The sequence below is a fragment of the Apteryx mantelli genome, chromosome 25 (assembly GCF_036417845.1).
Source record: "Apteryx mantelli isolate bAptMan1 chromosome 25, bAptMan1.hap1, whole genome shotgun sequence".
NCBI lineage: Eukaryota > Metazoa > Chordata > Aves > Apterygiformes > Apterygidae > Apteryx > Apteryx mantelli.
Window position 1 is genome coordinate 4,058,625 of NC_090002.1, and position 25,910 is coordinate 4,084,534.

The following is a 25,910-nucleotide window of genomic DNA, read 5'->3' on the forward strand; positions in this document are numbered from 1 at the left end:
GTGCACTGGCTCGCCACTAGGTGGACCCCAAATCCTTGTCTTGATAGGGAGAACAGGCACTCCTGCACAGGCAGCAGCAGAAATACAGCTCATGGCTTTCAGCAGCGCTTAGGGGGGAAGAATGAGGACCAGAGGAGAAACGGGGGCATGCCTGGACCTGCCTCAGTGACATGGAGACAAGGCTGGAGCCCTGGGTAGGAAGAATTTGACTCCAATTTCCTTAAAATGCAGCACAGTGGTGTAGGAGGGGGCAGGTTATTGATTTTGCACCTCTACAGTTGAGGCCTCCTCCCCTCCCGGTGTGTAAAAATGGGCTGGTGCAGCTGCAGGAGCAGCTCTCTTATGCTGTCTTCCTGCCATGAGCCACAGAGAAGGGAATGATTGGCTTCACCTGGCACCATGGCCCTCCTGGCCCTTGTCACAGCCTGTTCCGCAGCTGGCAAAGTAGAGAGGAAGAAGGTTTGAGCAAGGTGGTGTGGTACAGTGGGTAGAGCTCCCCCTGGGATGCAGGGGTTGACTTGGGCACAGCTGCTTGGCCACATTAGGCTGTAGCATCTCTGCAGGACAGGGACAACATTTGCTGAGGGACATACCTGTAAATAAGAAAATTTGTGTAACTGTTCTGCTGGCTCAGTCCATGGTTTGCAGGAAAACCCAAAGTACTGCCCTTCCTGATGCCTCTGTTTCCCTTGCTGTGAAAAGGTTGTGATAACCCCCTTCTCTCCCTATATGCATTGACACCTCTAGCTCAGGAGTCCCCAGCATTGTCCATATATCCAGCTGGGCTTTCCCAAGCCCAGCTGAACTTCCAAGACACCCCTAGAGCAGGACACAGCCCACCCTGGGCTTCTTGTGTTCCTGCATGTCTCAGACATGCCCCTTGCCCCACAAGCAGAATTGGAGAGGTGAGGCTGACCCAGGGCTGTCTGAGGTGATCAGTGACAGCCAAGGCATACTTTCGGCTCAGCGTCACTCCCAGGAGCTCTGAGGTTGGGGTCAAAGTCCCTGTCTGTGAGACAGACCCAACCCCAGAGGTATAGGGCCCAGGGCTCGAGAGACCGGTTTGCATCTGAGGATCTCCACATGAAGGTGAAATCGTGCAGAGAGACATGGCTGATCAGTTTGTGGGGTGACCTTCCTTGGGGAAGTGTCCCACTGGCCAGAGTCCGGTTCTCCATCTCACCCCAGAAATGCAATTCAGCAAATGGGGCCACATGCCTTCCCCCAGCCAGCCCAGCCTCCCCACTCAGGCGTGGAAGGCCAAGGGAGATGGGGAAAGAGGTGACCCAGGGTGAGGGCAATTTTCCTTTGGAGGGTGTGCACCTGACTCTGGGTTGCCCATCCCCACCCCCCGCCTGGCTCAGTGGCATGTGAAGCACTCACCTGTCTCAGGATAAGCTGAGTAAAGAAGCAACAGCTGCTGGAGTCCTTTTGCTGCCTCAGGAGCTGTGACAGCACCCGGGAGCCAGGCTAGTGTCTAATTTTAAACTCATGCTCTGTGCATTTGGGCATGCGAGTGCAGCCTCCAGTCCCCACTCCCCCACCACCTCCCCCAGTGCACAGAGGGGACGGGCTTAGCAGGAGGGAAGATCCAGAGGGGCTCTGGCAGGCCAGGATCTGGGGAAAGGGGGCTTGGCTGCGGGGCAGGAAGAGGCAGCTAGGGGAGAAACACCATGGAGCCTACTTCTCCCCAAGATGACGTGAAGAAGAGGCAACAGAAGGAGAAGTCCAAGAAGCCAGTGCCACCAGTAGCCCCCCGGCCAGCCAGGGCTCTGTTCTGCTTAACCCTGCAAAACCCGCTGCGGAAGGCATGCATCAGCATCGTGGAGTGGAAGTATCCTTTGGGCTGGGTGGACTTGGGAGCGCCTGTGTGTGCATGCCTGTGAGCATGAGTGCTAAGGAGGAGTGCTTGCTGAAGCAGGACCCCTTGGGGCTGCTAGGCAGTCAAGTCCTCAGCACACTTTGAGTCCATGAGCTGGCTCTGCTTATGCTGTGGTGGGGCTGTTTGTGCTGGCTGTCTCATCGGGCCTGTGAGGGAGCAAGGAAAGGCAAGGAAGGGCTTGGGCTGCCCCAGCAGGGTGCATTGGCAAAGGTGATGGCTGTGCAACCTGGGGGCACAAATAGGCTAGTGGGAAAGACAGGGCTGAGGAGCAGTCCAGGTCAGGGGGATCCTCAGCAAGGTATTGTGGGGACAGGAGGGGACGGCCTGGGTGGCAAGGGATGTGGGCATATACATGTTTTGTGTTGGCTGTGGCTGATAGGAGCCCTGCTGAAGAGAAACAGGAGATGGCCTGCCAGGAGAGGAGAGTGTTTGGTGCCAGAGGAGGGGGTGCAGGGCCTGTCCCAGGGCGGGGATGGGGCCAAGCAGAAGAGGAGGGCCAGGGTGGAGGAGCAAGTGCTGAGGTTGCAGCTTGGGAGGACAGGACAGTCTAAGGGAAGAGGGGCTTGGGAGGTGGGCAGGGAAACTGCAAAGAACTGCTTGGGGTGGCTGTGTGTGCGTATCTTGTCTGCTCCTGCAGCTGCTTCCTGCCATTGCCATGGGCAGCTAGCCAACATCCTCCAAATCCCTGCCGACACCATTACCATCTCAATCTCCTTATCCCCTCCCTCCCCACCATTTTTGTCACAGGTGAAGGCTTTCATGGATGAAGCCGTTTAGAGGGACAGTATCTCTGTGTGCCTCTGGTTTAACTTATGGATGTGTTTGGGATGGTTGCTCTTTAGTTGGCCATGCTTTGACTGGAGTGTTTTATCTTGGAAGTGCCAAAATGCCATGTTTCTGCCACCCATCCAGGGATAATTTTAGGCCATTAGACATGGCCTAGTTCGTTTAAAATACAACTTGTATTTTGTGGAAGGGAAGAGGATATTTTTGCCTTAATGGGAGAGGAAACATTTCACTTGGTTTCAACAAAACATTTGGGCTCAGCTGAAATTGATTGGATTTGGGCATTTCCAGCAAATCCAGTCTTTGCACCCCAACTTTTCTCATTTCAGTTGCTGAATGCATCTAGGTGTCTCTGGCCTTGATGGGGTTCTCCCAGTCTGGGGTTGTCTCCTCTCTGGGGTAGCTTGGGCAGCCCTGCCCCACTGGAGTAAGCCTTCCTCCTGTGCCTAGGGCTGCAGAGCCAGGCCTTGCTGGTTGGAAGCACTGCCTGCATTGTGGTATACGTGGTGCTACAGGGGCACCAAAGCCATGCCCCAGCACCACCAGCAATGCCATCCTGCTCAAAGCCTGAGCTGCCCATTTGCAGACACTCACAGCATGCTCACACCACCTGGCAGTGCTTTGCTGGGCATGGAATCTGAGCTCTCTTGTTCCTACCTGGCACAAAGAGGCTCTCTGACCTTTGAGGAGAGGGAGCAGAGTCAAAATTGGGGAATTTGCCATTTCTCCTTCTCTTCGGCTGAGGAATGGGGTGTTCTGCAAGCACTTCCTTCCCAGAGCTGTGTCTGTGTCTTACATGGGCACAGGGCACAGAAAGAACTTGTTCATAGACCCTAGTGGCAGAGGTAGAGCTGGAAATAGTATATATGTGTATCTTCCAGCATGCTCAAACACCTTCTTACTAATGGGCCAGAGCAACTGCATAGCACACTGGGGGGGGCCCTTCCCACACTGGGGACCTGGGCAAGGGACATGGAGGGAAGAGGTAGATCTCTCACCAGGAAGATATAGACTGTAGATGGTAGGAAGAGCAGAGGTGCAGGTGGTCCTGACCTGTGGGAGATGGATGATTCTGGGCACTGGGTTTCGCTGGCACCACTCTTGTGCCTGGCTGTATTTATACACCAATGCACCTGTCTCCCCTCACTCAGGGATCAGGGTTTGCAAGGCATGATGGGGTTGTTCCAGCTCCTGTGAGTTGTTATGGACTTCAAGGCGAGACCAGCTGCCCAGTGGAGATTAGCGTGACCATTCTCTGTGGGGTTACCTGGTGAACGGGTTCAGGGTGCTGCTACACATCTCTGCTCCTTGACCCCATCTCTACTGCACAGCATCTGCACTGTCAGAGGCACAAAGCTGAGGCACAGAGCTGGGACAGGGTCTTTTCCAGGCAGCTGGAGAGTGCTGGTATTCCAGGTCATTTTGTAGCCAGGAGGACTTTAAGGCAGATGGGTGAGGAGTAGGAGTCTGGGGACCATGAACAAGGCACTGAGTGCCTAATTCCCACTGTGAAGCTGAAGCTGGTTCCCTCGGATGCTGAATGGCAGGAGGCTGCTAGGGAGCAGAACTGAGATTTGCAGGGCAAGGGGATGAGGAGGGTTTTGAGTCTCTGGAGCTATCAGTGACAAGAGGCAGAGACCCCTTGCCCCAGTGACAGTACATGACTGTTGGCTAGCTGAATTGTCCCGCTGCATTTCTACCTAGTGACAGTGCCAGGCTCATGAACACTGGCAGGCAATGTGGGACTTGCAGGCAGCAAACTGATACCAGGAGAGCACTGGGTCCTAGCTTCACCTCCTATTGCAAGATAATTCTGCTTTCAAGGGCGAGGAGGAAATATGTATGTGGCTGTTTTCACCAGAGCAGAGGAACAAGCAAAGGCTCTTTTACTTCTGCAATTTAGTGGTTATTGGGGCAGGATATGGGCCATGATTCCTGCCCCTCTTTCCATTTGCTCCTCTTTCACGAACTTGCTCCATGATGCTGAATTGGTCCCTACACCCCTGCATCCTCGCAACTATATGGAAACTCGAATGAGTGCTGGCAAGGTGGACTGCTCATCTCACCCTGTCAGAGCAGGCAGGGAAGCCTCTAGCCCCTGGGCTGTGCTGTGCTATCTGGGACACAAAGGGGTGCAGCTTTTCCAGTTGACTTTAGTTTTTAAAGTATCAACAATTTGTTGGCCAGAAGCGTCCAGAAAAGGCAAAATAACCTGACTGTGCCCAGCACAGGAGGACACAACTGGCAGCACTCAGTCAGCTCAGCAGACTGAAATGGAGATGGAGAGAATATTCCTTAGTGCCCCTCACCCCATGACTCTGGGTTAGATAGTAGTATAGCCAGTGCAGCCCAAGGCTGGCCTCAGCATAATGAGCTGGAAAACTGAGATAGTCACTTGATTAACCATGGCATGGGAAGGCGTCAGTATGGCTGTGGGACCCCCTCTGGGGTACTGAATTCTGAGGGCTGTGCTGGGCTTTATAGCAGTATCAGTCTGCCTGGCTGAGTTGTAGATGTTCCCACAGAGGGTGTTCCTGGGAGCTGTGCTCCTTTGGAGGGTTTGCCCAAAATGAGATGGAAATGCTGAGAAATCCCGTCTTGTGCTACTTAGGTGTCTGTACCCAATGGATGCGATTTATCAGTTTACAAGAGATGAAACAGGCAGGTTGGTAGTTACAGGTAGGAATGGGGATGAGAGATGTCTCAAAACAGTTTGTGGGAGTAGGCACTGGCTGTGGTCATAACTTCTTGCTCTTAATGTTGCCTGGTAGGACATTAGTGAGGAGAAGGGGCTGCAGGGGAGATGTGCTGATTTACTGGATATGCTGATTGCTATTTGTTGATTTACACTATAGATGGGTCTGGCCGAATGGACGCTTGAACCAACATTTTCATTTCCTACATGTGCTTCTGGTTTCAGTGGTTTTCAGTGCTACTGATGGATGCAGACAAGGCAAGTGAATCAGGGAGAACTGAGATTTACTCATCAGGAAACATTATTTGTCAGGAAAGTTTGGGATGAGCATTGTGATGGAAAATGTTTGGTGTACTTTTTTGCACCATGCTCTACCCAGTATGAAATCTTCTGGCAAGACAAGGCCACTGGATGAATGGAAAAGACCCCTTTTGCTTTTAGGCACAAGCACAGCTGCATGGTGCATTGACTAGAGCACAAGTCTAGGACCCAGAAGCACTTCAGTTCTGCAGCAAGGCCTGGATGTGACCAGCTCCAGGGTTTAATCAGTCACTAAGGATAGGAGAACATTGCATATGTATGAGGGTGTTTCTGGTGGTCAAAGTACTCCAAAATACTTTGGGTCAGGGGCTCTGAACAATCCTGAGCGCTGCTTACTCTTTCTAACCAGTTCTTCTCACAGTTGGTAAGTGTGCTATGCTTGTCCTGATCTCTCTGGCTCTTTGAGCAAGGGCTCAAGGAACAGGTTGCCCAGAGAGGTTGTGGAGTCTCCTTCTCTGGAGATATTGAAAACCCGCCTGGACGTGATCCTGTGCAACATGCTCCAGGTGACCCTGCTTGAGCTGCGGGGTTGGACTAGATGATCTCCAGAGGTCCCTTCCAACCTCAACCATTCTGTGATTCTGTGACTAAATTATGCAGAGTCAAGTAATGAGAGACAGCAAAAGATGATAGCTGTCCAACCACGTCTGCTGCACTCGCTGGAGACCACAGGGTGGATTTGCACCATGCTGGGAGGAACAGAGACTTGGGATCCCTGAGGTGAGAGCCCTGCCCCATACAGGGTGCTGGGGCCAAAGTTTGAGCTCTGTTGGGGGTTCAGGAACATGATAGCTAGAGCTTGACCTTGAGATTTCAATGGCCCAGAGAAGCAGTGAAGGCAGAAGGAACCCAGCTGTGACCAAGGGCCTATCCTAGGGACTGCGGGGGGAACAGCAGGTCAGACCATTTGTTTGGAGATGCCACAGGGCCTGGTCAATACAATACCCTCTTTTAAAGAGGGGGACAAAGCTCAGGCTGACTGCCCTGGTTATTTCCAGCCCATGGTGCTGCCTACACTGGGGCACTCCAGGGCGTAGGATGGCAGCTGAATGTTCTGCTAGAGGAGACTCTGACTGAGCTGCCTTGCCCCTAGGTACCTCCTAGCTGGAGTGACACGGCTCACCTGAAATCTGCCTCTCAGCAGTGTCTCCCTAATGCCACTGAGTGCAGAGGGAGCAAGGGCCACCACACTCCAAAGGGTGATGCTTTGGCTAAGTGCTTACATTTTGGGAGAAGATCCTGAACTATCCGGACAACCTACCAAAGGATGATGAGGGGGAGACTGCCAGCTTTCCCATGCCCTGGTTCTTCCCCAAAGGCAGCCTTTAATTTGTTTCCCCTCCCCATATATCCCTTGCCAACGCTGCCTTTCTCCAGCAGCCATGCCCCAAATATCCAGACCCTGTGTCTCATCCTGGTCCATCACTACCAAATCCCCTCCATCCCCAGGAACGCAAGGAAGGGAAACAAGTGTGAATGTGTTGAGCATGAAGCCTGCCTGTTCTCTCTGATTTCCTGCCCCAGTGGAAGGTTTCCCCACAGCCTGTAGGGTTTCCCCACATGCACCAAGACAGGTCAGGACAGGGACATAGGCTGTATTTGTTTTTCAGTTCCTTTCCTGTGTCTCCATTCCTTAATACTTCCTCTCAGACCCTTCGAGATCATCATCCTTCTGACCATCTTTGCCAACTGTGTGGCACTGGCCATCTACCTGCCCATGCCTGAGGATGACACCAATGTTGCAAACTCCAGCCTGGTAAGGCACAGCCCCTTCCTCAACCACAGCAGCTCTGAAAAGTTTTGCCTCATCACTTAAATATATTGTCTTGACACTGAGATGTAAAACTGCAGATTAATAGCACAAGGATTCCTTAATCCCCATAGGTACGTGGTGGTAATATCTGTGATGGTGGAATCAGCTGTACCAAAAACTTCTGCTTCCCTGAAGGGTGAAATGGGGCCTTTTAGGTCCAGCAAGAGATGCTGCAAAGTCAGAGAGAGGCAGTGTCCACAGTGATGGGGAAACCACTGCAAAATGGGTTTTTAGAGGGGCTGAAACCACTCCCAGGTTGAGATTGAAGCCAGCAGATGTGTGTGAAATACAGAGGGAGGAAGAATTAATGCTGAAAAAAGAGCAAATCCACTCAAGTTTTTATTCTGACACTTCCAAAAGGGAACATCCTGTTCCTGAAAGGCTGAAATGTTTTGTTTCAGCATTTTTTGGCACAAAACTTTCTGACCTTTCATTTCAAAACTGTCTTTTAATTTTGGGACATTCTTTTAAATGGTAGTGGGGGGGGGCAGAACCTGTTAAGCAGAGAGGTCATTCCATTGCAATCAGTTATTCCAGTTTATTCCAGACACTACATTTTGCCTGGAATAAGATGTTTTTGTGTGATACAAATCAACAGTTTGCATCATTTTTGGTTCACCACCACTTTTTCCTCTTCAAATCTCTTTTGTGGTTCAATCTACATTGACTTCCACTGAGTGTCTAAGTTTGGGTAGTGAATCAAAATATCCAAATGCATTTTGTTTTAGTAAAATGTTCTCTCTTGCTGATTTTAGGACTTCTCAGTGTTGTGGAGGGTGTTGTGTGCAAGTTTTGCTGGCACCTTGTTACTTAAAAACTCTCTCTCTCATTTTTGCCTGTTCCTTAGAGACTCTGCAGCGAAAATATTAAAGCACTCAAAGGATTTGAAATATAAAATGCAAAATAAGGATTTTATTTGAGCAATATTTAATTCCTTTAGCTGCTTTTGGCTCTTTCCTTCTCAACAGCCTTTCAATGGCATTAAAGTAGTGCTTACTTCTTATTTGCTTGGAATAAGAGGATAAAGGGGCCGCTGTTACCAATGTATTATTGTTTCTTTTAAAAACAGAATCAAGACAGATCCACACAGGAGGATAATGACAAATACCCCCACAGAGAAAATTCCTGGGGTCTTTGTTCAGCCACACAGTGTGACCAGTTTCTCTGAGGCCTGGCAAGGTCAGGGCAGAGTTAAGCTTAAGACGCTGGTTTTGCTTTGATTCCCTGGCCATAGGGGCATAGCAGGATTTGAAAATTGCGGTTGTCTCAGCCAAAAGATAAGAGAAGCAAAGCAAAACAGGGACAGATCAAGCATGGAAAACAGGAGGTGGGGACAGCAGGGATGGGGGCTCCCTGCTGGCATGAGGTTTGGCTGAGACCAGGAGGCCTGCAAGGACAGAGGCAGAGAAAGTCCAGCAGCATGTTGTGGCAGTGCTGCATGACAGGAGATGGCATGGCAGCCTGTCTCACAGTGCTCCCAGGTAGGGATGCTAGATTAGCAGTGCCCAAGAAGGTCTGGCAGCTTTTTCCACTAATGAGCAGGCAGACAGGCATGTATTGGGTTATTTCATCTGTAAATGAAATTTGAATTATTTATATTTATTGTATATTATGTTATTTATATTACATCCTACTTCAGGATTTTTCAGCCTGTTGCTATGCCAACAGCTCATTGTATCAGGAACCTTGCAGACCCAGGGCTCTGTTCTTTCAGCCCTGCTTAGCACATCCCTTTTTCTTTGTATTCTGGTGACTTCATATGAACAAAACCATGTAAGAGCTGAGCTGGACTCTCGTTATCTTGGGTAATGGGCTATGCTCCACACAAGGAGATAATGGAACAAAGGCCCATTGGAGGCTTTTCTTCCTGCAGTAGGGACACATGCTGCAATATGTTTAGTCTCTCCCTGTCACTTTTTAATTACCTCTCTTCATCACCTGATCCTCCTAGGAGAGGATTCTGTTTCTCTGAAGACCAGCATATTCCCTCTTCTCCAAGGAAGGAAGAAAACCTGAAAGGTGCTGATGATTATTACTCCTCGTACTGCAGAATTTGCTAGTGGTTCCAGCAGAGATGAGACCACTTTACTAAACTCTATGTCCACCTGAAACTGTCCCTGTCCCCCAAACTTGTCCTTGAAATAGATGATGAGGCAAAAAGTATGGGGGAAACTGAGTCAGAGCAGTGATGACACTTGCCCTGTATTGCCCATGGAGGTTTTCCAAGCTCAAGAGCAGTCATGCTCATGGCTCTGCCTTTCCAGGACCACCTGAGAAGGATCTGCAGACAGAATTTGCACTAGGTGCAGAATTAGAGTCTCATGCAAACTTTGTGAACCAAAACTCATTTTAGGGGGTGAAAAATGTACATTCAGTGACCCATAAATGTTCTATGAATCCATTTCCCCATATCCTGAAGGAAATACAGTTGTTTAATTTCAACATATTTCATTTTTTATCTTTTCTGGATTTCTTCTAATCCAGAACATTTTTGTTTTGTAATGCTATTTTTTCAAAATCTAATTCTATTAAATCCAAAATCTTTTCCTGAACTCTGATGAAGTATTTTTGACTTTTCAACTCAATCAGAATTTTAGAGCATTCATTTTCATTTTGACTTGAATTTTCAAAATTGTCAGTGAGCTCCAAATCAAACTATTTGTCTTCCATTAGTAGTCTTGCTCTAGGAGACCTGTGTGATCCAACTTCAGAAATGTGTGTTTAGCATGGCAGGTTATTCTGGGAGAAAATACAGGTGTCTGCATGTGAGGTGGTGGTTTGACTCTGTTTATAGTCAGTGGAAAAATAAAGGCAAATTTAGAGTGGGATTTGTCTCCTAGGGCAGTTGATGTCATAATAAGATTATGAATGTTGCTTGACACACTTCGGACACTTAAAGTACCTATTTCTCCCTGCTAATGGGACCCAAGGGTGACTGCTCAGATAGAGCCCTCCACATCAGAGCAGCTAAAAGTAGTTGAGCTGAATCCTGTGTGCTGTGTAAGCATACCAGATAGAGTATGGTGCTTGGTAAACAGAGCAGAACTGGAATTCAAGCTGTGCAGAAGGCACTCTGTTAGTAACACATAAAATGGCTTTTTGTTTAAGCAGAACTAATGTTTAGTATAGGGGAATATGTTTCCAAAAATCCCACCATTTTGGGCTGCACTAGGTTGTGTCTCAGCCATGGGGACCCCTGTGTTTTAAGACTCTGAAGCATGAATACAGCCCAGGGCACAATTTAGTCACATAAATAAGGGCATCTAATCCTGTCCTAGGTGTCCCTGGCCTTCAGGTCCTCCTCTGGAAAGGCATGAGTCTCTTGTGGGTCCTGTGTAACATCTGCCAGGCCCAAGTGTGTCTCAGATCCTCCAGGTCATCTCCAGTAGCATTGAAAACAGCAAAGTTTAGGAAGCTGACCCGAGCAATTCTTGAGCAGTGATCCTCAATGCAGTGCCTGTTTCCGAGAACGAGTGCCTGCTGCCCAGGTGTCTGTACCCTGGGACTAGCATGGGTCACTTGCTGCAGGAAGGTCCTGGTTACAAGCATCTTCCCTAGAGTTTGGGGTCACCCTTGAAGTCTTGGGGTCCTGTAATAGCTGTGAGAATAGACCACGCACTTGCACATCTCCATGCACAGCCTCAGTGCATGAGATTTTAGGAACCGCTGTTGCTCTTTATCCAGGAGCCCAAGGGATGCACATAAAGAAGCAGCTGCATGTGCATCACTTCTCTCCTTCACTGTGGGCTGCAGCTGTTAAGGGCCTGGCATCCTGACCAACTTGTGTTTTGCCAGTCCTGGCAGCCTTGGTGGATCAGCCCAGAGTTTTGGGGAGGAAGCTGATGCAGGCCCCTCTGATCTTACTGCATGCTTGGCCACCCAGGGAGCCTGATTATATACAACCCTGCCATCACAAGATTGCTTCTTTTCAAGCTCCTTCCCCTGCAGACAGAGTTGGCCAGAGGATTTCACCTCCCCTTTGCACTTATCCCAGTTATGACTTCTGCTGCCCAGTGCTGGTGCATAGCCCTTGCCCTCCAGTTTGGCAGGCAAGCAATGACCATTCAACCTGAATGCTGTTTCAAATACAGCAACTTCCAAACCTAACTCTATCATGCAGGATGCCCATGGTCCCCCATGGCACAGCAAAGTTGGGCTCTGAAGGGACCTTGCTGACCATCTGCTCCCAGCCTTGGATTCTTCCCTTCACAGCTCCCCTTCCCAAGCACTCCCCATGCTCTGATAAAGGCTATTATAAGCAGCATTTTAGGAGCTGTTTGGAAATGTTTCTCCCAAGGTTTCTCCCCAGACACACCTTGTGGCAACTCCCAAGGCCTGCCTGGCCTTCCACTGTGACCTTCCCATGTGTGGAGTTTCCCACTGCATTTGCAGGAGGCTTCCTCTGCTCCCAGTGTCCTCCATCATTTTTATCTTGGTTTCCAAAGGAAGGGGAATCTATGAGACTGCCGTAACTGTGTGCCCATCTGTTTATTAGCAGTTCTATCCCCTTTTCTATTTCAAATCTTTTGGGCTTGTCCCAGCTACATTCAGGGGAAGAGGAGAAAGATACAAAGCTACTCTGTATTTTGCAAGGCACGGTTGCTGCGAGCCCCTGGAGAAAACCCTTATGGTGGGAAAGCTACCTGCCCTGTATGTCCTGGCACGAATAGTCCACACATGCATCCTTGTCAGTTCCTTGGTGCACATAACTGATCCAGCCACAGTAAGGCCTACCACTCAGCCAGGTTGCAAAGGCAGCATGGGATAGTGGAGGTGAGGAGGGTCAAGGACATGAGGGGAAAGGGGAGTGGGGCATGATTGTGGTAGAGAGGCTGGAGGGGCATGAGAATGCTGATGTTGCAGGGGCAGGAGTGGAACTCGAGGTCATGGAAGAGGGCAGGTGGCTGGGAATGGTTTGGAGGGGTCAGGGGAGCAGTACTCTCACTGGTAGTATCCACCCTTCTGAAGCAGGGGAGGCAAGCTGTGTTGAGTTGCCTCAGCTAAAACCTTGGTGACCCAGCCCTGGTAGCACCAGTAATTGCAGTAATCACAGGTCTCTGCTCAGAGTCTCTTGCCCTCAGATCCAACAAGGAGCTGGCACTTGTATATATGACAGTGATAGGATGACAGGGTTCACCTAATCTGCCCCCATGCACCAGGACAGGTTGGGGGTTGACCTGCTGGAAAGAAGTTCTGTGGAGAAGGACCTGGGAGTGCTGGTGGAGACCAGCCTGACCATTAGCCAGCAATGTGCCCTTGTGGCCAATGGTATCCTGCAGTGCATTAAGAAGAGTGTTGCCAGCAGGTCGAGGGAGGTGATCCTCCCCCTCTCCTCAGCCCTGGGGAGAGCACATCTGGAGTACTGTGTCCAGTATGAGGAAAGGCTGAGAGAGCTGGGCCTGTTCAGCCTGCAGAAGAGAAGACTGAGAGGGGATCTTATCAATGTATACAAATATCTAAAGGGAGGGTGTCAAGAGGATGGGGCCAGACTCTTTTCAGTGGTGCCCAGTGACAGGACAAGAGGCAAAGGGCACAAACTGAAACAGGGGAAGTTCCGTCTGAATATGAGGAAAAACTTCTTTACTGTGAGGGTGACAGAGCACTGGAACAGGTTGCCCAGAGAGGCTGTGGAGCTTCTGTCCTTGGAGATATTCAAAGCTGTCTGGACAGTGTCCTGGGCAATGTGCTCCAGGTGTCTGTGCTTGAGCAGGTGGGTTGGACAAGATGATCTCCAGAGGTCCCTTCCAACCTCAACCATTCTGTGATTCTGTGACTCTGTGACGCTTGGCATGTTCACTACTTCTGGACATGGTGATTGAACAAGCAATGTTGCTGTCTGTTCCCTGGCCCTGGTTTCTCAAATGGACAGCATTTTAGGTTTGACAAGCCAGAAGGAACCTGGGAGGAAGGTGTACAGTGTATTGTGTGTTTTCACTAGGTTGAGCGCTGCAGGCCTTCCCCAATGGAGAACTACATGCATGTTTGGTCCCAGAGTGACATTTTTGTGACAAGCAGGGAAAACACCCATCCTTCAGCAACTGCTGATCCCTGGGGTGCAGATGGAGGAGAGGGGCTATGGAAAGCCAGAAATATAAATACTTTCATCCATCTGTCTGCTTCGAAGGCATTTTAATCCCAGTCTGGAAACAGCCATCAGCAGCAAGGGCAGTGATCAGAGTGACAGACAGAGCCAAGTGGGCACAGACAGCTACACCCAAGTAAAGGCAAGCTATTTTGGGCTCTGCAGCTGCTGAGGGCTGTGCTGAGCCCATGCAGTTGGGCACCAGACCCAGTGTGGGAGCAGGTACAGCATCTCTGCCCCGTGGAGTCATGGGGTGTCTCTTCTCCCAGAGGGAGACATGCCATGCCCCATCCTTCAGTGCCCGCAGGGGTGGGGAGGGACATATTGGTGCAGGGGGTCTATTTGGGAGGAATTTACCCGGCAAGCAGGAAGAGCAGGAAAAAAAACATTTTTAGACAGGGTTCACCTAATCTGCCATTCAGACCCCCGGCAGAGGACTTGATGAGACATTTGCTGGGTCAGTTTCTCTCTGTCAGCTCACTCTGCCAGGCATGTATGCCATGCAGATTTGTGGCATTAGATAGGGCCTCACTTCCCTTGGGAGCCTGGGGCCCAAGGGAAGCCACAATGTGGCCAGCTCACCCCATGGGGACTGCACAGCGTCTCCAGGAAAGACCTAGCAAGCCCTCTCCTCAGACACAGAAGATGAGGAGAGGGAAGCAGTGCAGGCTGTGGAAGGAAGGCCATGCAGGGATAGGAGGATAGGGTAGTTGGGAGGGGAACTGGAGATGTGCAATGCCCTGGACAAGGCACCTTTGGGCACTGGGCTAGGAAATGGTGGATCTGCTGATGTATTTCATAAGAACTTGCATCTTTAGCCCAGAAGCCTGTTCCTGGCAGCTTGTTTTTGGAGGGATGCAAGGGAACATGCCACAGGCCAGAGAGTAGCATGTGGTGGCTCAGTGTGCCATCCCACTCTGCTTGGGACAGCCAAGGTGCTTCCTAGTGTGCGTGGGAGATCACAGCATTGGTAGCAGGGGCAGATCCAGAGACCTGCCAGGTGCAGCTGCGCTGAGTGGTGATACAGGGGAGGTGGCAGTCTGCACTAACAGTGTGTCCTCTCCTGCTTCTCTTTGCAATCTCCAGGAGAAGATTGAAATCGCCTTCCTGATCTTCTTTGCCATTGAGGCGATGCTCAAGATAATTGCCTACGGGTTTCTTTTCCATACAGACGCCTACCTCCGAAATGGCTGGAATGTGCTTGACTTCTCCATCGTGTCCCTGGGGTAATGTGAGGAGGGGAAGCTGCCGATACTCAGCTTGCCCCAGGCCTCATCCATATCCCATCAGTTAGATCATTTTTCTCTAGTGACCACAGTGGGTTTTGGGGGAGCTTGTAGAGTTGGTTTATGCCCTTTTTCCATGTGGCCCCTTTTTCTTGCCCTGCCCTCTCCTCCTGGGCTTCTCTGTAACTCCTGTTTCTTTTTGTCCGACTTCTTCATACCTCTCAGGTCTCCTTGCCCTGGAGAATGTGAGTGGCTTGTGGTCCTTTGGGATTTGGCACACAGGGAGTGGGTCCACTGGGCACCAGGGGGATGGGAGGGCTCCCAGCTGCCTGGCAGAGCAGATTAGATCCCAGCAGATGGGTGCCCAGCAGCGGGTACACCTATGCCAAGAGTGGGTACAACCATGCCATGCTTGGCCAAGATTCATTCTGTGAGTCAGGCTCAACTTGGTTGCGGAGCTCTGACTCTCTAGCACAGATTTCTTAGTCTCCATCCTCATGCCCTTCTCTTCCTTCCTTCACCTCCTCCCCTGCCCTGTGCCCTGGTTCTTATAGGCTTTTCACCATGACCCTGGAGCAGATCAATGCCAAGGAAGGAGGGACTTCAGGTGGGAAAGGTGGATTCGACGTGAAGGCCCTGCGAGCATTTCGTGTGCTGAGACCCCTGCGCCTGGTGTCTGGAGTGCCAAGTGGGTGCTGTTCACCCTGTCAGCATGAAGGGCTAGTGGATGGATATGAACCCCTGTCCCTGGCTGGGATGGGGGGCCATGGGACAGGTTTCACATTGGTGTTGGGCCATGCCCGGCCAGAATATGGGTGCAGAGGAGCTGCAAATTCTCACTCAACCCTACAGCTTGCAGTTATCAACACTGGGGCTTTGCAGGTCACAGCACACATAGATCCCTCCAGGGTTCAGCATCAGCACCTTTTGGTAGGCTGTGGAAAGGAGGCCAGAGTCTCACTCTAGTTTCTCCACACAGGGATCTCCTTCTCCCATAACTCATGTGAATACAGGCAGGAAGAGAGGAACAGAACAAATGGAGGGGTATGAACCACTCTCCAATAATGTCTGGCAGCTGGCTCTGCTGGGTCTCCCAGCTGCTCACGTGGTGGGTAGAGAGAGGATTTCCTGCTCCAGGGCTTTCAGTCCCACCTCACCTGTGCCAGCTTTTGATGTTGCCCCTCTCTCCTTTTGGCAAGGGGTATTTTGGGGAGTCTGCAGGTGTGGAGAGGCCAGCAGAAGTGTGCAAGGCACGCCCAAGGCTGTTTGGGAGGGGCTGACCTCCTCTCCCTTCTCTCTGGTGTAGGCCTTCAGGTTGTCCTGAACTCCATCATCAAGGCCATGGTACCCCTTCTCCACATCGCCCTGTTGGTCCTCTTCATGATCATCATCTACGCCATTGTTGGGCAAGAGCTCTTCAAGGGCAAGATGCACAAGACCTGCTATTACGTCGGGACAGGTGGGGCTGTGGCAGGCAGCAGCAGGACAGAGGTGTTTGTATGTGGCTGCTCTGGGGACCACAGAGCCTGTGGTCTAGTCCTACCAGCATCAGGCATGGGAACATGGCAGGGAGGAAGGTTATTTGCTAGAGGGCACAGCTCTGGTGATGGTACGTGATGTGAGAAGGTGGTGAATGGCGCCCCTTTTGGAAAGCTTCACCAGGAGGTTGGGAGGTGCTGGGACCTGATCTCCTTATCCTAGCCTGCTGCTTACACCACAGCTTTCCCCCCTCAGATGTGATTGCCACAGTGGAGCCGGAGAAGCCAGCCCCATGCACCAGCTCTGGCCACGGGCGTCATTGCACCATCAATGGCACTGAGTGCCGAAGTGGCTGGCCAGGGCCCAACAATGGCATTACTCACTTTGATAACTTTGGCTTCGCCATGCTGACTGTCTACCAGTGCATCACCATGGAGGGCTGGACTGAAGTTCTCTACTGGGTAGGCTCCAGCAGGCTGGGCATGGTACCCAGCTCAGCACACTGGTGACTCCTTGTCCTGCTTCACAGGGGGCAATTCCCCCCAGTACACAGGACTCCTTAGCAGGGCTAAGGTCTCTCCCTCATTGAAAGACATCCTGTGCCCACCAAGCTTCATACTGCAATCTCCATTCCATCACACCAGGCGCATCTGCATCTCTACTGTGCAGGCATTGCCTGAGCTTCCCTCACTCTCCAGACAGGCAGAAGTGTGTTCTAAGGGTGCTTCAGCTTCCACCTTTGCCTCTGACCTGTCAGGGGATGCCCTGGTCCAGGGGAACCTTTCATTCATAGGAACAGGAGCAGGTAGTTTGAGCTCCAGGGTATCTGGTGCTGGAGTTTTTTAGAAGCCTAGTGTCTGCTAACGTTGCTGTCAAACCAGTGAGGCCGTAGGGAAGGGCTACGGATTGGGCCCAGACATGGCTGACTGGTGGATGCTTCTCTAGGGCTGTGTCTTGCTGTCCTTGGGAGAATATCTTGATGAGGTTTGGGCTGAACTCTGCTCCCCAAGTACTTGGGTCTGGCTTTATCTCCACTAAGGCTAGGTACAGAGGGGTGAGGATCCAGGACTCAGAGAGGAAGGTTAATGTGCTGCCAGCCCAAACCCTCCTTTTGGAGGGTAAAGCTCTCACAGGCTGTTGAGACATAGGGTAGACAGTGCCTCCCCTTCAGGATGCTTCATCTGCTTTTCTCCTTGCAAGGTGAATGATGCCATTGGGAATGAATGGCCCTGGATCTACTTTGTCAGCCTTATCCTGCTCGGTTCCTTCTTCGTTCTCAATCTGGTGCTGGGTGTGCTCAGCGGGTAAGTGCTGCCCTGTCCTTTCTCTTTGCCAGAAGAAGAATGAGCTGAGCATGGGCCTTAGCTGGTTTTAACTATGCAAGAAGAAAGCCTAGAAAAGTTTCTGTTCCTTAACCTTTCCCATTTCCCTTTCCCTTGCGTATTTAGAAACATTGAGCCTTGAGTTACCTGTTGTATCAGCTGCCATGGCCTGGGGCTGTCCAAGACTTTAGCTCAACACTCAGCAAAGAAATCTCTCTGTAGCATAAGTAGATGTCAGCAAACACAGACATTATGTGTTTGTACTGCAGTCTGCAAGCACCAGAGGTAAAAGGAGCTGAGCAAAGAGCTCAGTCAGCAGTCCTTACCCCATGAGTGTGTGTCACAAGACACCCATTCTCTTTTCCTGGGTGTCCGTGACATTACTGTCCTATTGTGAGCCTGCATGTTTTTCTTATGGGCAACCTAAGGGCATGTCTTTGATGTGGGTTCAAGAGATCCAAGAGAATTTTTATTATTTTAATTAATGTTTCAACAGTCTAATTGAAATACAACAACCAGTTATCATTGGTCTGGTTAAAATGATCCTAACACTTATATGCCAAATTATCCAGTTCTGCTAATTCCCATGATAACACAGTTAAAGCTGTTATGTACATAGTGTGTCACTCACCCTGGCAGACCTACCTTCTCCCTGTTGCCACGAAAGGGATGTCCTGATTACTTGCCATGTGATGAGCTCACCTTTCCTACATGGAGAGCTTGGGCCAGCTTTCTGCCCCTCCAGATGGGTGGGACCCTGCTTGCTCTGGCATTTAGCAGGACTAGAGATCTCCTGCAGCCTCTGTAACATTGCAGCATCTAGTGTTAGCTTGTCTAGCCACAGCCACCTGCAGCAAGGAGCTCCCAAAGAAGAGCCAGTGATGGGGAAGAAACCCTGCCTGGCATCAAGGAGATGATGATCCCCCATGTTCTTGCATCATGCAACAGAGACAAGAGAAAGGAGAGTCAGTAGAGCAGTCTCTTAGGGTAGGGTATTTCAGGCTTTTATCTTTTTACAAGGACTGGCCTGGGACAGAGCTGGGACACGTGGCCCAGGCTACAGCTTCCGTGCTGTCTCCTCCTAAATCTCACTCTATTGCCTGCCTTGTCCCAGCGAGTTCACCAAAGAACGTGAGAAGGCCAAGTCACGGGGCACGTTTCAGAAGCTGCGGGAGAAGCAGCAGCTGGAGGAGGATCTGAAGGGCTACATGGACTGGATCACCCATGCTGAAGTCATGGACAGTGACCGGGCCAGAGGAGAAGGTACCAGCTCTGCTTGGGCAAAGACTCTTAGTGCAGAGGTTGGGTTCCTAAAATTGAGCTTCCTGGAGGGACAGCAAGGTGGGGAGCCATGCAGAAGTCACAGAGACTAATTTTGTTTGCAAACCTATGGAACAAAATGCTTTGACTTCTGCAGAACAGTTTCCTTCCTCTTTTTTTCCTTTCCTGAATCATTTTTTTGAATCTGATCCAAACTAGCAGATAACTTGGTCCTTGTGAGAAACCTCCACCTTAGCCACCCTATTTAATATTTGCAGAAAGTAATGGCACCCTGCTAACAAGGCCTAGGTCATCTTTCATTTGCAAAATTCACTTGAAATGGTCATGAGAAGCCATGTGTGTGTGTGCACTTGTGTGTGTAGGGGCAGAGTGCGGGGTTACTAGCTCACATATTAAAAGATACATGAGTTTCCTGACGTTGTTTGACAATTTTGAAAGATTAGACATGGTTCAGGGTAGAAGATGAAAAAACAGCCATCTAGTCAAGGGTGCGTCAAGGCCTGGGGAGCTCTGGCACTGAGGGGTCTGTGGGTCAGTCATGTCCCCTGCCAGTGCTTTGCAGCCCAGCAAAAGGTGTAGTAACTTCTGATGCCTCAAGCTGAGCTGATACATGTGTGTAAAAGGTCTTGGGAAACAACAGGAAAGATCAAAGTTCACACCTGCAGCCTGTGTTCTTAAACACCTCCTGTTGTGCAGCACTTGTTTAGATCACTATTGATCCCAGTTTTTCTCTGTTCTGGAAGCATCCTGCATGATAGGGGAACCTACCTATACACTACTGGCTGTTCAGCCTACCCCACTGGGTTGCTGCTGCTCTTGCTGCAGTGCAGGTGTTCCCAGTTCCTCCTATTTATTTGGTTTGCATGGGGCAGTCAAAACCACCTGTCAAGGCTCTCCCTACTGTCTCCCTGGGACTGTGTTTCTTATATTCACTTCAAGTAGGGAAGCTCTTTCAGATGAACTCCTGGGAGAGGTCCCTTCCCTGATGTTTCTCCCAAGGGCTCCAAGGAAAGCCTGCAATGTTGCTCCATCTACAGGTATGATGCCGTTGGATGAAGGAGGGTCGGAGACAGAGAGCTTGTATGAAATTGAGGGCATGAACAAATGGATTGTCTACTTGTGAGTATGCACTGGTTGAACCATCTGCTACCTTGCACATGAGCTTGCACAGTTTCTCTCTTGCCATCCTGGCTGTGCCAGGCTGTCTTGTCAACCACAGGTCCTTTAGGAAAGCTGAGGGCTATGTGTTAAGGAGGAGATACAAACATCCAGGATATCAGACAGCAGGGAATTTTGCTCTGGTATTGGCAAGAAGCCACTTGAGGATAGATTGCCTCTTCACTTTGGAACCAGGCTTCAGGCATTCTCTCCTGCCCCATGCAGCATGTCCTGCGATTTAGGAGCTGTGCACATGGCAGGACACCAGAAGTCACTGCAGGCCAGAAAGGACTCAGGAGGTGTTTGTATCAATGAACTGCAAAGCTTGAGTTAACGTAGCCAATGGGCATGTCCCCTGGTTATGTCCCCTTACCCCAGAGCCCCCAGTTGTTAGTGGGGGTAGCACCATGCATTTCCCCAGAACTCACATGGCCCCACCAATGGCTGACTATCTCAGCCCCTCCCAGGGAAGGACCCTGGATAAGGGAGCAGGGGTAGTTCTACTCTGCTGTCCATAGTCACTGCTCTGGGTACCAGGGCTGGGCAGGACCTTCTGGCCAGCCCTGCATGACCCTTTTGGCCTGTCTTTCTAGCCGCCAGTGGAGGCGTTGGAACCGAATGTTTCGTAGGAAGTGCAGGGATGTGGTGAAGTCCAAGTTCTTCTACTGGCTTGTCATCCTGCTCGTGGCACTGAACACCTTGTCCATTGCCTCTGAACACTACTTACAGCCCGACTGGCTAACAAGGGTGCAAGGTGAGCAAAGAGCACCAGAGTAAGGGAGGGTTCTGGACACCCTGCTGTTGTGCAGACATATGCACACATTCTGCATGTCACATTAGCATAGCACAGGGCCTGTTAGACACATTCAAACTTGCTCACACACACAAACACTGCTTACGCACAAGTGTATGTGCACCATCAGCACAGAGCTGTCACACAACGGCATGTGGTACATGCACAGTGTGTACACTTATGCATACAGAGTGTATACTCTTACGCACATGGTCTTGCACAGTGCACACACACCGAGTGCATATATTTACCACTGAACACACAGAGTATACACACCCAGACACTTGCATACAATGTATAGTCACACACATACACACATGCAGTCACACTACATGCACTCACATGAGTACGTACATGCACACACAGAAAACAGCCGTACACACATGAATTCACAGTTCAGCCACATGTACACACACACACAGAGCCCAGCACATACATGCTACATGCAGAGACACATATGTGGACAAACTGCATGCACTGACATGTGTGGTACAAACACACACTCACAAATGCAAGTACACAGTTGTAGATGTGTCAGCCATCTCCTCACCCTTCTCTCCTGGGTGCTCCCTAGAAGAAGGATTTGCTGCAGCTGCCACTCAGGGGTCAGTGGTAGGCAGAGAAGGGAGATGGGCAGTACTGCTCTCATGCTGTGCTATGCTGAGGTTAAGAGGTCCATGCTCTGATGGGCTCGGTCTCCCACCCTAGACAATGCCAACCGGGTGCTGCTGTCACTCTTTGCGGCTGAGATGCTGCTGAAGATGTATGCGCTGGGCCTGCGCCAGTACTTCATGTCCCTTTTCAACCGCTTTGATTGCTTTGTGGTGTGTGCCGGCATCTTGGAGACCATCCTGGTGGAACTCAGCACCCTGTCACCCCTGGGCATCTCTGTGCTGCGTTGCATCCGCCTCCTCCGCATCTTCAAGATCACCAGGTTGGTGCAGGAGCTCTGTGGACTCTGTGAGCTCACTACCCTCCCAAGCCTCACTGGCCTTGTCCCTTCAGAGGGCTGCAGTGTGAGCAGAGGTAGGAGCTCCTGGAAGGAGAGGCAAGCCCAAAGTGGGGATTTCTCCATCCTCAGGATGAGGTCTGGGAGGGGGGAGGAGGACAGAGCGGATGTCTCTGGAAGGCTTCCAGAGGCTCTCTCCTCTTGCTCTGGGTTCTGGTGTGTTGTAAATGGGAGTTCTGTGGGCTAGGACTCCTGGGTTTTCCTTCTGGTACCAACTCACTACATGTTCATCCCCTGCTCCTGTCTGGTGGAGACCTGTGTAGGCAGTGAGATGTCTTGCACACTACACTTGGAGCTTCATTTTTACCTCCTGGGGCCTGGCTGGACAAGTCCTAGCTTCCAGCCCTGTGAGTGGCACTGGGCCAGAGCCCCCTTGCTGGGCTGTTGGTGCAGCTCTCTGGGCAGAGCAGCATGTTCCTGCTGCCCTGATCCTACCTGCAGCCTGCTCCAGTCATTCCCCTCCCACACACTCCTGTCTCTCCCCTCCCCAGGTACTGGACATCTCTGAGCAACCTGGTGGCCTCCCTGCTCAACTCAGTCCGCTCTATCGCCTCTTTGCTCCTCCTCCTCTTCCTCTTCATTATTGTCTTTGCCCTGCTGGGCATGCAGCTCTTTGGAGGCAAGTATGACTTTGAAGACATGGAGGTGTGGCGCAGCACTTTTGACAACTTCCCCCAGGCCCTCATCAGTGTCTTCCAGGTATGGACTGTGGCAAACAGGGCATAGGGGTGGGAGACAGGATGCTTGGTTCTTGCCTGGCCTGTGTGACTCCTGGCGAGAGCCGAGGCTTAGGAGAGAGAGGTGGATTTGCAGGAGATGGTGTGGCTTTGAGGCTGGAGCACAGAGATAAGACTGGGGTCATGGGAGGCAATGCCAGTTCAGAGCTGGAGGAGTGAGATGGGATCAGGCTGTGGGATTCTGTCCTGCTCTGGTGCAGGTGCTCTGTAATTCTCATTCCTGCCTCACGTTATCCCTGCTCTGCTCCCAGATCCTGACGGGAGAGGACTGGAATTCAATCATGTATAATGGGATCATGGCCTATGGGGGCCCATCCTTCCCTGGCATGCTGGTCTGCATCTACTTCATCATTCTCTTCGTCTGTGGAAACTGTATCCTCCACCTGTGAAGTCAGGTCCAGGCTTCCTGTCCCCTGGTACAGTGACCCCATACCATCACTGAAAGGGGCTGTGCAGGGGCAGATGAAAGGGGGGGCTGCCTTAACCCTTTCAGTGCTGAACAGGCTTCAGGGCTTGCACTGGTGATGTTTGGGGTCCAGAGGCTGGAGGAAAGCATACCACAGGGGCAGGTTTCAATGACTGACAGGCAGATCTTCAGGCATCAGTCAATGCAGAAGCAAGACTGAGCTGGAGAGCTGAGCCAGGAAAGGGATGGGTCAGTCAGCCAAGGGCTCAGCACATGCAGGGAAGAGGGATGTGTGCAGGGTCAAGGATCACCAGGCAGGTGTGTCTCAAGGGCTCAGCTCCAGGAATGTTTTTCAGGGCAACCTGGAGATCATGGGCCATATGGCCATATCCTTCAAAGGGGAACCATCTCCCACATGTCCTTAGCGCTGTACCTTCAGATATCCTCCTCAATGTTTTCCTGGCTATCGCAGTCGATAACCTGGCTGAGGCTGAGAGCCTGACCTCAGCCCAGAAGGCCAAAGCAGAGGAGCGCAAGCGGCGGAAGATGTCCAGGTGAGTGACATGGTCCCTGGCAGTGGGAGCTCCTAAACCAGGAGCTTTGGAGCACGAGGACACATAGCATTGGTGGCGCCTCTGCCTTGGGTTAAGTTTCCTCTCCTCTCCTCTCCTCTCCTCTCCTCTCCTCTCCTCTCCTCTCCTCTCCTCTCCTCTCCTCTCCTCTCCTCTCCTCTCCTCCAGAGGTTACCCAGATAAGTCTGAAGATGAGAAGCAGCTTTTGGCAAAGAAGCTTGAGCAGAAAGCAAAGGGAGAAGGGATTCCCACAACAGCCAAGGTCAGTGCTGGTAAGGCCAGGACTTGGAGAAGTCCTGGTGAAGGACCAAGGTAACTTCAGCCACCAGCCAGGACTGACAGTGCCTCAAAGGCTTGGAACCGACCTGAGTCTGGACACTGCTGGGCCAGAATGACCCTCACCTTAGCATCCTCTGGTGATGGGGCCTCTCTGGGACCCTGGCAGGACCTGCTGCCTGGTGGAACCCCAGAGCTGGATGTTCCCATCCTTTTTTTGCTGGGGAGTCTTTTCTGTGATTTTCCTTTCCTTTTCCTTGGACACAGCCAGTTGGCAGCAGTTGAAGCAGACTGGTGTACACCAGCGTGGAAGGGAGCAGGGCAGGTCAGCAGCATCCCAGACTCACATCCACACATTCTCGGTGTTCACACCAGCACTCCCTGTGCACAGAGCCTTCTGCTCAACCAGGATGACTGTGTGCTGAGCTGCCTCTTATGAGCACCTGGCCTGCAGCTCTTTCCCTCTCCCAAAATACTCCACAGGAATCGGCTCAGGAGTCACTCCATGTTTTAGTCCACCCATTGTACAGATGCAAGGCCTGGGGCTCTTGATCAGCACATATTTCCCTGTCCATTCCTCTTGGTTTTGCTCTTTGCTCAGATTGCAACATCCCTGAAATTTTTCCCCCGCACTGCTTCAGGGAACCATGTGCTGCATGCTGTATGGGCAGCACACAAAAAACCTGCTTGCACTACATGGCTTTCAGGCTACTGGGGTCTGGCCAACATACAGTGTTCATCAGCAATGTTGGCACACTCAGCTGCCTGTCTTCTTCTTTGTCTCTTCCTTGTTTCAGTTAAAAGTGGATGAATTTGAATCCAACGTCAATGAGATCAAAGACCCCTACCCTTCTGCGGACTTCCCAGGTAAGACTTGTCCCTGGAAGGAGAGCAGGAAGGCTGGGGAGACATTGCAGGGGATGGTACCACCACCCTGGCTGTGTGAGGGGTGAAGGATGCAGTCACCCCTCACCAGCCTCAGGGCAGTGAGATCTTTCTAGCACAGGAGCCAGATCAGGATCACAGGATCCACCACAGGATCACATTCCCTCTCCCTCTCTGGGTGACCTTTTCCTTTTCCCTCTCTGTGGCCACCCTGTAGGTGATGATGAGGAAGACGAGCCTGAAATCCCTCTGAGCCCTCGACCACGTCCTCTGGCAGAGCTACAGCTGAAAGAGAAGGCTGTGCCTATGCCTGAAGCCAGCTCCTTCTTCATCTTCAGCCCCACTAACAAGTAGGCACACACCCTTCTCCTGGCATGACAGAACCAGGGCTGGCTTGGGTACCTCCAGCACCAACCCTTCCCCATAGGGACTTGTGCATAACAGCCAGCCCTGGAGGTAGCCAGCTCACTGGGACAACACAGTCTTCTCCATGGAAGAGCTAGCACAGGCATCCCTTCATGTTCAGGGCCCTCCTGTTCTCAAGGTTTAGCCATAACCCTCCTTCAGGCTATTGCAGCCCCATCTAATATCCCTCTGGCCCCACGGCAGTGTCTCATGCCATCCGTGTCCTCTGCAGGTTTCGAATGCTGTGCCACAGAATTGTCAATGCCACCTGGTTCACCAACTTCATCCTGCTCTTCATCCTGCTCAGCAGCATCTCGCTGGCAGCCGAGGATCCCATCCGGGCTGAGTCCTTCCGCAATCAGGTGCCCACATGGCTCCAGAGGGATGGAATGGGTGGGAAGACTGCACAGAGACCCTCATTACTCCAGTAGGCAGAGACCTGCTTGCCGGGCATTGTGCCCAGGCAGGTTTTGGTACCTGTGATTTTTTCTCCCTGTGAGAGACTTCTATGCAGAGAATAGGAGTCTCACTAAGATCTCCCTGTTTCTCTTCTGGTCTCCAGGAAGAAAGTCTTCTAGCATACCTTCTTACCCTACTCTTGTTTTGTATCCAAGGAAGAATTAGTCTGAGGGACTAAAACTCCTGTGTTTAGCCCTGACTATGGGAGGGCAATACCTTCTGGGAGAGGAGGCTGGTTATGTTATCCTCTCAGTGGATGATAGGCACAAGGTATTACTGCTTCATGCCTTAGCTTACTTCTGGGTCAAGAGGCCCACCTGCCA

At 51.2% G+C, this 25,910-nt stretch overlaps 1 protein-coding gene across 1 annotated transcript in view; it reads left to right on the plus strand.

Annotated features, from left to right (window-relative positions):
- The first annotated feature begins 1,673 nt into the window (after nucleotides 1-1,673).
- CACNA1S (calcium voltage-gated channel subunit alpha1 S) overlaps nucleotides 1,674-25,910 on the plus strand; it is a 49,445-nt gene continuing 25,208 nt past the window's right edge. The window contains exons 1-18 of the mRNA XM_013961952.2: nucleotides 1,674-1,834; nucleotides 7,335-7,440; nucleotides 14,666-14,805; nucleotides 15,360-15,493; nucleotides 16,112-16,264; nucleotides 16,540-16,745; nucleotides 17,485-17,588; nucleotides 18,721-18,869; nucleotides 19,925-20,006; nucleotides 20,639-20,799; nucleotides 21,547-21,772; nucleotides 22,339-22,546; nucleotides 22,836-22,956; nucleotides 23,430-23,544; nucleotides 23,731-23,824; nucleotides 24,636-24,705; nucleotides 24,941-25,073; nucleotides 25,361-25,490. Of these exons, the coding sequence (XP_013817406.2) occupies nucleotides 1,674-1,834; nucleotides 7,335-7,440; nucleotides 14,666-14,805; nucleotides 15,360-15,493; nucleotides 16,112-16,264; nucleotides 16,540-16,745; nucleotides 17,485-17,588; nucleotides 18,721-18,869; nucleotides 19,925-20,006; nucleotides 20,639-20,799; nucleotides 21,547-21,772; nucleotides 22,339-22,546; nucleotides 22,836-22,956; nucleotides 23,430-23,544; nucleotides 23,731-23,824; nucleotides 24,636-24,705; nucleotides 24,941-25,073; nucleotides 25,361-25,490 (2,493 nt within the window). The remainder of the gene's footprint in view (nucleotides 1,835-7,334; nucleotides 7,441-14,665; nucleotides 14,806-15,359; nucleotides 15,494-16,111; nucleotides 16,265-16,539; nucleotides 16,746-17,484; nucleotides 17,589-18,720; nucleotides 18,870-19,924; nucleotides 20,007-20,638; nucleotides 20,800-21,546; nucleotides 21,773-22,338; nucleotides 22,547-22,835; nucleotides 22,957-23,429; nucleotides 23,545-23,730; nucleotides 23,825-24,635; nucleotides 24,706-24,940; nucleotides 25,074-25,360; nucleotides 25,491-25,910) is intronic.